Consider the following 9,506-nt stretch of genomic DNA (forward strand, 5'->3'; position numbering starts at 1 on the left):
GGGGACCCTAGAGAAAGGCCAAATCCCTCTCCCCAGCAGCCCTCCTCTGCCCACCCCAGAGGGTCTGCAGCCCATTGCTCTGGGAACAGCGCACAGCAGGCAGGCAGTGGAGGCAGGGTGTTTATTTGACAGCCATGTGCAGGGATGGGGACAGCCATGACCCTCAGATGCCCAGGGGACAGCGCTGGGGACAAGCAGGGAGAGACGGGAGCAGGACAGCTCCCCACAATGGATCCAGGGACCCCAAGACCTGGGGGGGGGGGGGGGCAATGCAGAGGGGTGACAAGGGCCATGGGGAGAGCAAGTGTGGGAAATGTGGGATGCCCTGGGTGGAGGACTGGGACACACAGAGCCACTGCCTCCCACTGGGGAAGAGCTCCCGAGGGGAAAGAAGCAACCTGTTCCCCAGGGCCACAGGAACGGGATGAGCAGGAACAGGTCTGGGGGAAGAGAAAAGGAAGAAAGGAAATTATTCCAGCAAGAGATTTGGGTAAAAAACTTCCCAAGGGAGCAGTGGAGGAGGAAGAGTGAGGGCAGCATGGCAAGGGGCTTGGGAAACAGGCTGGGCAGGTGATGCTGGGTGGCTCCTGTGTGGGGAGCAGCCACCGGCTCCTGAAGTTCCTTCCAGCCTCATTTCCCACCCAGACCATTAACTACTGAGCCATAGGAAAATGAGAGACTTAAGCAGCTGTTGCAGGATGAAAGGCCAATGTGGTACTTGGAAAGCTTCTCCGTCTGGGTGTCACCTTGGCACAGCTGCTCCTGGTTTGGATGTGGGATTTCCTGCACCTCAGGGTACACTGGGTTAAGTCCTGGGGAGGATGAGGATGGGCGATCACAGGACATGGCAATGGGGCCCCACCTCCAACAGTCCTCAGGTAAAGACCACAGGGGTCTGGGGTGGGGAAGATGAAGAAGGATCCACGTTTTGACCATGAGGGCTGAGAGGTGGGCATGGCAGCGAGACATCCCAGACAGGATATAGCTCTGAGCAGCCAGCTGGGTCCGTGAGATGTCACGGTGAGGGCCGAGGTGTTGGGGACGGTACCTGAATGTCAGAGCTAGTGGTGGTGCCCAGGAGACCCTAGTGAAAACATCAGACCCTCCCTATGCTGAAGAGCAGGCAAGGTCCCCAGGGCCCAGAACTCGACGGGGGAAGGAGCATGGGGAAGGGCATGGGGATGCTCCCTGAAAACACTGTCACTCCCCAGCAGCTGCCCTGCTCTGGGAGGGGGTCCCTGGCTGGGTTTGACAAGGGGCAAAGTGCTCACTTCCACCCCCGCCAGAGCCGTGTCGCATTTATCCCTCCTCAAGGGGGGGGACAGGGCATTTTCGATAGATGTAGACCACTCCGGAGATGTAGCCGGTGCCCTGGGTGCTCTCCTCCTCGGAGGTGGCCCTCTCCCAGCGCTCCACCTCCTGGGCCAGCACCTTCTGCCAGGCTCCCTGCCTCTCCAGCTTCTCCAGCACTGCCTCCAGCTCTGCCTTGTACCGCAGGTTCGAGGGGTTGCTCCTTGTAGTCAGGCAGAGGAAACCTCCTGCCAGGAGAGGGGACGGGTGACATTGGGTGTCCCCCACTGGAAAGGTGGGCATGAGGGGAGGCAGTGAGACCCTGCCAGGAGTCAGTGGGCAGGCCAGGGGGCAGGGGCCGGGCAGGCCAGGAGGCCAGTGGGCAGGGGACTGGCAGGATGTCACACCTGAGCACAGGCTGTCATGCATCAGGAGTGCCACCATCACCTCCTGTGACACCTGCTGTGTCCCTCTGCCTGAACCCTGCCAGCAGGCAGGCCCAGGGACGGGGGTGCCATTGCATGTCCCTGCCTGTGCCTGGCAGCAGGGACAAGGCCATGTCCTGGCTGTGCCACAGGGCCAGCGCCCAGCTGAAGACCCACATCCACTGGGACCTGATGACCCTGTCCTGCCACCCCGGGGGGTGCTGGCGGGAGGGGACAGCGGGGACACCGGCTCACCCGGCTTGGTGACACGCAGCAGCTCCGGCAAAGCTGCACTTGGCACCTGCCCCTCGCCCAGGGCCCCCACCACCATCACGGCATCGTAGTGCTCTGCGGGGACACGTATGGCATCACCGGGGGGGGAGCCTCCGGGGGGCAGGCGCCCCCCCCCCCGCCGGTACCGGCCTATTACCTGGGGGCACGGGCAGGGGCTCCTGGCCCAGGACACACCCGCTGCAGCTGCCGGTAGAGGCCGGTGCTCCGCGCCTGCTCCAGCATCCCCGCGCTGCCGTCCACGCCGTGCAGGCAGCGGAAGCCGCGGCGGTGGAGCTGCGTGGACAGCCGGAGTGATGGCACCGTTAGCTCCATTCCCCGCCCCGTCCCGCCCCGCCGCCTCGTACCTCCCGCGCTACCAGCCCAGTGCCACAGGCCACGTCGAGCAGCCGCGCCCCGGCGGGCGGCGCGGGGAAGGCGAATGAGAGCGAAGCGGCGGCCAGGTGCGGAGCCCGGTACTCCAGCGCCGCCACATCCTGCGGAGACACGGCGATTAGCGGCGCCGGGCAGCGCCCGCGGTGCCCCCGGCGCCCCCGGCCTCGGTACCTGCTCGTAGCGGGCGGCCCAGCCATCGTACTGCCGCAGGCGCTCGGGCAGCGCCGCACCGCCGTGCACCGCCGCCACCCGCTCCCGCACCGCCGCCGGCAGCCACATCCCCGCACCCCCGCCGCTGCCACGGCCGCAGCCCCGCCCCCGCGCCCCATTGGCCCCGCGCTCCCACCCCGGCCCCCCACGCCCCATTGGCTCCACGCCCTGACCACGCCCCCACGCTCTATTGGCTCCGCACACTGGCCACTGCTACGCCCCCTGCTCTCTATTGGCTTCGTACAGCTGCCCCGGCCACGCCTCCCCGTCTTCCATTGGCCGCCGGACCCGCTCCGCGGCGCCTCAGTCCCGCTCCCTCAGGGGGGTGGTGCGCCGGGGGCGGCCAAGTGCGCCGGGGGGGTGGGGCAGGAGGGGACACTGACACACACAGAGCGGGGGTGGTGACCAAGCTCTTCAGGGCGCCGCAGAGTGTCCCGAGGGGCTGGCACCGAGTGCCCCGGAGGGTGACCCCGTGTGCGGTGACACGAGGTGCCCCAGAGCCACCGCTCCCCCCGCTGCAGCGTCCCCTGCCCCGCCCCCGGCGCTGCTGGCGATGGCTGTGTCCGGCGGGCCCGGCGCTCTCAGCCTGCAGCCGCGCCTCCCGGAGTGCGGGGTGGTGCCGTGCGCTCCGCCAGCGCCCCCGCCACGGCAGCGCCGCCAGCGGGGGGGGGCACGGGCACTGGTCACCGGGCCCTCCATGCCCTGGCGTGCCCGAGGACGGGAGCGGAGCCCGGGGCCGAGGAGGCACGTCTCGCTGCGTCGCGCTGGGGTTTCGCCCCTGGGGAGCGGGACACGGGAGCATCGCTAGGCGCGGGGGGGGGTGAGGTGCCTCCTCCGGGTCACCCAGCTCTGGGGTGCCGGGCCCGGCTGCTCGGCGCCTGTAACATGCCGTGCCGAGCTGATTAACGGGAGGTGCTCGTTAGCGCTGAGGCAGGGAGGCCCGGCCCGGGCTGGCGCGCCCGGCGTGTCCCCGCGGCGCCGGGGGCGGCGGTGCCCGCTGCTGCAGCAGCCCCGGTGTCCGCCGTGCGGGGCGTGGGGCAGGCTCTGCCTCGCGGGGTGCTGTGACCCGTCCCTTGGCTTCTGACATTTCCCCAGAGCGAAGCAGGCAAATCCACCCGCTGATGAACGACGGCAAGGACATGAGGGTGTCCCGCAGGGGCCAGTGGCCACCCCGAGGCCACGCTGGTGGCTCTCGTCCCCTCCTGCTACGGCCGGCAGCTGGCTGGTGCTCCCTCCTGTCCCCGCCTGTACCCCCGGCGATGGCCGCTTCACCGCCACCGGGCTGCTGCGGGCCGGGGAGGCGCCCCGTAGGGACCTGCCCACGGTCACGCGTGGAGGCTGGCGCTGCCCCTGGGGCCGGGCAGTGCTGGCCGGGGGCCTCGAGAGGGAGCCCTCCGCCCGCGCTCGGCCCCGGCCGGCATGGCACTGCCCCGACCCCCGAGGCACCGGCTCCCGCGCTGCCTGCCGGCCGGCAGCGGCCGGGTCACCCCCCAGTGACGCCTTCGGAGCGGGGCGTGGCAGAGGGGATGCGTGGGGCTGGGGCGGGCAGCGAGGGGTCGGACCCACGCAAATGGGGATCGTCCCCACTCACGGCCAGAACACACGGGTGGCTCCTGGATGGGGGCTGTGGGGGGCTGCCACCCCTGCGACAGCTCCAGCCACCCTGGGTGGATGCTTTGTCCCCTCCACAGCCGCCGGCATGGGTCCGATCCAGCCCGCTGAGTTCTGCATCTCCCTTCCCAGCACTGCGGTGACCACTGGGCAGCTTTGTGGCCAGGCCTTAATAACGGGTGTCACACTCCCAGCACGGTTCCCACTGCTCATTGAAGCCTGATCTTCATTTACAAGAGAAACCAGAGGCAGGGTGCACTGCCAGCGTCCCCCTGCCCCGGGTGCACTGCCTGCTGGGCTGCAATGGGGTCGTGCCTTCCCCAAGCCTCCACCTGCACTGATCCAGCCCCACATTAGCTGGTGCTTTTCCAAACATCACCTTCCCTGGGCCGGCTCTCTCCGCAGCGCAGCACACAGCTGTGCAAACAGCTTCGCTCCACACCCAACGGCTCAGCAACTTTGGGCTGGCTTGGACCCAGCATCAGCCAGCTGGGGTCTGGACCACGTTGGAGGCCCCAGGCTGTCCCCTGAGGATGCACGGCAGGACAGAAGGGACCCCCACAAGGGGTGGCAGCAGGTTGCAGCAGATTGGAGCTTCCCCATTGCAAGTGCTGGTGCTGAGGCTGGACTTTGTCTCGGCACGTGGCCTGGCACTGGAGGGCTCCCACCTGGGCATGTGCTGTCATGGTGCAGTTCCTTGGGGTGCTGTCCTTGTGCCCTGTCTGGGGACTGGGGATCTGGCTATGCCCTGGCTATGCTGGCTGCATGAGGCACATCGTGCTGTCCTGCTGGGACCCTGGAGCTGCAGCTGGGCCCGCTCAGTGCAACCGTGCCAGTGGGGTGTTTCCATCACCCCTCAACATGGAGGCTGGGGAGATGCGCATCCCTGAAGCAGGAGCTTGGCTGGCCACCCCGAGCCCACAGACCTCTGCCATGACCTCGCCTGCCCTCCCTCACCAAGAAGATGGTTCCCGGTGGAAGGGCAGCTTAGGTGAGTCTTTCACCCTTGAAGCTTTCCCACTGGGACAGGCGGTGGGAAAGACCATGTCTGAGCTGGGTTTGGATCCTCTGTGGGGCCAGGCATCTCCAGCTTGGGCTCCACCAGCTCTAGCAATGTCATCTGCCTCCAAACCTGCCTGTAGGTCCCACATCTGAGCCAGTCCTGGACACCTGGGTAAAGTGTGCAGTGGCAGTCACTACACTGGGCAGGTGGGCTTGCATTTCCTAGGGCTTGTGCAGGGCATCCCTGGCATGCCCTTGGCCCTCAGTGTTGGACTAATGCTGTCCCCTGGACAAACCGATGCTGGTGGGCAATCTCTCTTTATCAGAGTGGAGCCACAGGATGCTGGGTCCCGTGACCTTGTGTGCCCCAGAGACTTGCTGGGTTGCCCATGGAGCCACTCATGAGCCCAGTGGCATCAATTAGTGATGGACAGCTCGTTCCCAGCAAGGGAATGGAGAGAGGCATGTGCATAAGGCTTGTGCTTCTGTGGGCACCCTGACATATCCAGGTGGTTTGAGATGATATTCATCACACTTGTGCCCCTGTGTCCTGGGCCATCACCAGCTGTGATGGCTGTGCTCGTGGGGTGTGGGATGGGATGTGGGCTGGAGGCTGGGGTGAGTACCCCTGTTAGCACCCTGTGTGCACCCACACAGCTTCTCGTCCGAGTGGCTCCCACTGGCATTGGCTGCTGGGAGCTCACAGGAGCTGCAGACTGAGCCAAGTCACTCCGTTGCCAGGGCTGTCTTGGCACCCATGTCCATTCCCTGGGTTTATGGAGCAATCAAACCCCTTCAGCCTGTACTTTGCCAGCCCTCCCAGATGCCTCCCCTCTGCTTCCCCCACCCCAGCACCACAGCCTGGTGCATCGTCTTGCCCCAGAGGTGCTCTCCCCCACACCACCCCTTGGGACAAGGGCCCTGCAGGTTCTGAGTACCACGATGGCCAAAAGACCCCCTCAGAGCAGCACACTGCTGCCTGCATCAGCAGCTGAGAGTCCAGCTTCTCCATGTAGCCTTCAGACTTGACAAACGGGCAAGAATGATGTGCTGCAGGGGCTGGGGCATGCTGCATGGGCTGTGTGGGTGGCTCCGTGCTGCGCAGGGGTTTGCATGTGCTTCTCTGGGTCCCTATTGTTTACACTCATGGGTGCTCAGAGCCTGGTACTTGGGTTTTTCCCAGCTCCTCAGTCCAGCTGGGGAGTGGATGTGTTCCCTGGGGTTGGACAGGGGGATCAGAAGCTTAATGGGGACTCGGCAGCTTTTGACTCAAGGGACTTTGGTGACAGTCATAGTGACTGTCACTGAAAGCTGTCAGGGACGTGGACTGCATCTCTGTACACCTCTCCCTACCGCAGGTCCTCCTTGGTGGTATGGGGAGAATGCCAAGGCCAGAGAATGTCCTCAGGGCACCCAAGGCATGCACAGCTGTGGGAAGGGACCTCTTATGGTCCTCTGAGCTCTCTGCTGCACATCCTGAGCCTGGGGAAGCACAGACAGCCATCCTGTGGGGCATTTGAGCCCTACAAGGTGGAGCACTTGCCCTGCTGAAGTGGGATGTTCTGCAGGGTGCAGAGCTGGGCTATGAATGGAGCAGAGCAGGAAAACCCTGTGGGGTGCCAGCCAGGTGGGACCTGGAGAGCTGCTGTGGGGAGGCAGAGGCAGGAGAATGCATGTCCCCCGTGACCAAGAAGGTGGCAGAAAGCAGGATGGATGGGGTGGCTGGTGCAGTTTTGCACATCAGTGCTGCTGTGGGCTGGGCTGGCTCCACACTTGCATGCATGAGTGTTTTCTTTTTCAACACCCAAACGTAGCCTGAGTCCATCAGCCCCTGAACTGTCCAGTCCTTCCCTAAAGCCCAGCCCTCTGCTGTCCAGGGACAAGTGGATTTTTCCCCCTAACACACATCACTCAGCACCATGAGCCCCCCAGGACTGCTGGGCTTCTGCCTGACTTCTCAGTCTGTAAATCCAAGCATTGCTGTGATTGATGATGGCCAGGGCTGCTGTCACTAAACCTTCTGCACTGGCCCCTAACACCCGCATGGCTCACGACCAGGTAGCAAGAAAAGGCTGAGATATAAATCAGTGCGGCATGGCGCAGAGCTGGCTGGAGATCAGACCCGTGGAGCAGGCAGGCAGACTGGGGGAGCAGCTCACATAGCTGATTCATGACTTCTTGCATGGTTGGGAAGGTTGTCCTCCTGCCAGCAAGCCATGCTGCCTGTGCCACATGCAGCCCCTGTGGACATGACATGTTCCCTGGCTGTGGCCTGCCACCCTGCAGGGCTCTGACCACAGGGTCAGGTCACAGAATGATGTCTCCACCACGCTGGGAACATCCCCAGGCTCCCACATCAGCCCCAGCCTTTGCACATGAACCACCTGCTTCCCATCCTACCCCCAATGAGTGTCGCTCCCAACCCTCCCGCACCTTCAGTGCATGGTGTTCCATTCCCCTGCACCCCCAGGGTATGGTGCTCCCTTCTCTGCACCCCCAGTGCATGGTGCTCTCGCTCCTGCACCCCACTGCATGGACTCCAACCCCTTCTGTACCCCAAATCTATGGTGCTCCCACCGCCCTGCATCCCCAGGGCACAGCAACCCCATGTCAGTACATCATGGGGGCACAGTGGTCCCACGCTGACGACATTCCCATTTCTCACTGTCCCCATCCCAAAGGGCAGCAGCTCTGCTCGCCATGTGTGTGCCTGCAGCCCTCACCTGAGCCCCCCTCCCGCCCGGCTCAGCCTCACCCTCACTGCTGAGCAGCCCCAACGGCCCCTGCCCACACCCCAGCCCCCTGTCCATAGCCCATGGACCTCATGCCACGTCTGTCCCAGCTGCATTTTCCCCAGTCCCCCTTGCTCCGTCTTGCTGTCCCCACTGTCATCTGCTCTCCTCCCCTGACCAGGGACTTCCACTTCCCACCCTGGCCAGGTCCAACACACCTTGGCAGCCCGCTCCGTCGCTCAGCTCCAACCCCCCCCCTCCCCCCCCCCCCCCCCCCCCCCCCCCGTACAGCCCTGCCTGCCCTGGCACACTCCATCATCACTCCCCATACACATTCCCCCTCCCTCGAAGCCCTTCCCGCAGCCAGGCACCCCACGCCGCCACCCCCGCTGCCCCCTGCCCACGGGGGACACTCGCAGACCGCAGCCCCGTGACTCGGTGTCCCCCGTGGGACAGCACTCCGGTGACTTGACGTCCCCGCCCAGGCACACTCCGGCAGCTCCCTGCTCCTGCCCGAGACACAGTCCCTGCCGCTCGGTGTAAATCCTGAAGCGTGTCCGTGGGACTCCCGGTAGGGCTGCAGACCACAGCCCCGCGGGTGGTGCGAACCCCTCCGACCCCTCCCCTCCCCCAGCACCACCCGCGAGACTCAGCCCAGCCCCGAGGTGTCATCCCGGAGGCTCCTGCTTTGCCTGTGTATCTCGGGAGGTGACTGCCATCTCCTGGGAAACATCGGGGACACTCTGGATGAGGTCCAGGGGGTGGAAGCTGAAGTCATTAAAAGTCCAGCTCAGTAATAAGGTGCAAACTTTCACTGGAACAGGAATTAATGAGTGGATTAGTGGCTGTAAATAAACAAAGGATTTCTTGTCACTTGTAAGAGATGACTCAGTGCTTTCGGTGAGGCTGGCTGTGGCCCAAGCAGACAGCCTGGTGAGCCCTGGGTAGCCTGAGGCTTATCTGTTGAGGTCCACCTTGATAATCCTAAAGCAATTCTGGACATTTGGTGAGGTCAAGGCATCTCAGCTCTGTTTACACTGGGACTCAGGTGGCATCTGAGTATTTGAATCTTAAAAAGCAGTTTGTAATTTCCTCTACCAGCACTCAACTCTACTGATATTCAGGAATAAGGATGGAGTGTTGCAGCTAATTGCCCTTATTTATTTTACCCTCAGGGTCTTGTATTATGCCCTGGAGCCCAGGTCTTCCTTCCACAGGGGCATCTGTGAATCCCAGCTCTCCTGTGAGTCCAGCAGCTTGCCTTTGCTAGGAGGGATGGAGGATCCCTTGGTTGTTTCACTCCCTGCCCATCCTGCCCAAATGAGGACTTTGGGGTTCCCTTGGGAAGTGGAGCCGAATAGGTCAAACCGTTATTTTTTTCTTGAACTGAGCTGAACCTGAGCTGAGCTTTGCCAGTTCTGACCGGAGTCAAATCACCAGACCTGGACCATGTAGCACATCCATGGAAAGCATGTACAGAGGAGAAAGCAGCAGCTTTGTCTCTCAAGTTGACCAGCAGAGAGCAATGGGCTGAGAAGATGATAACAGTTTGGGTGATGGTGACCATGAA

The 9,506-nt window shown here is 63.6% G+C and overlaps 1 protein-coding gene across 1 annotated transcript; it reads right to left on the reverse strand.

Annotated features, from left to right (window-relative positions):
• Nucleotides 1-106: 106 nt before the first annotated feature.
• On the reverse strand, nucleotides 107-2,678 carry METTL27 (methyltransferase like 27). The gene is given in 6 exon segments (XM_056323118.1): nucleotides 107-1,538; nucleotides 1,971-2,063; nucleotides 2,146-2,182; nucleotides 2,184-2,282; nucleotides 2,354-2,482; nucleotides 2,553-2,678. Coding segments are annotated over 6 exon segments (705 nt in total). The 5' UTR covers nucleotides 2,661-2,678; the 3' UTR covers nucleotides 107-1,299.
• Nucleotides 2,679-9,506: the final 6,828 nt, after the last annotated feature.

This window comes from Falco biarmicus, chromosome 1 (genome assembly GCF_023638135.1).
Source record: "Falco biarmicus isolate bFalBia1 chromosome 1, bFalBia1.pri, whole genome shotgun sequence".
Lineage (NCBI taxonomy): Eukaryota > Metazoa > Chordata > Aves > Falconiformes > Falconidae > Falco > Falco biarmicus.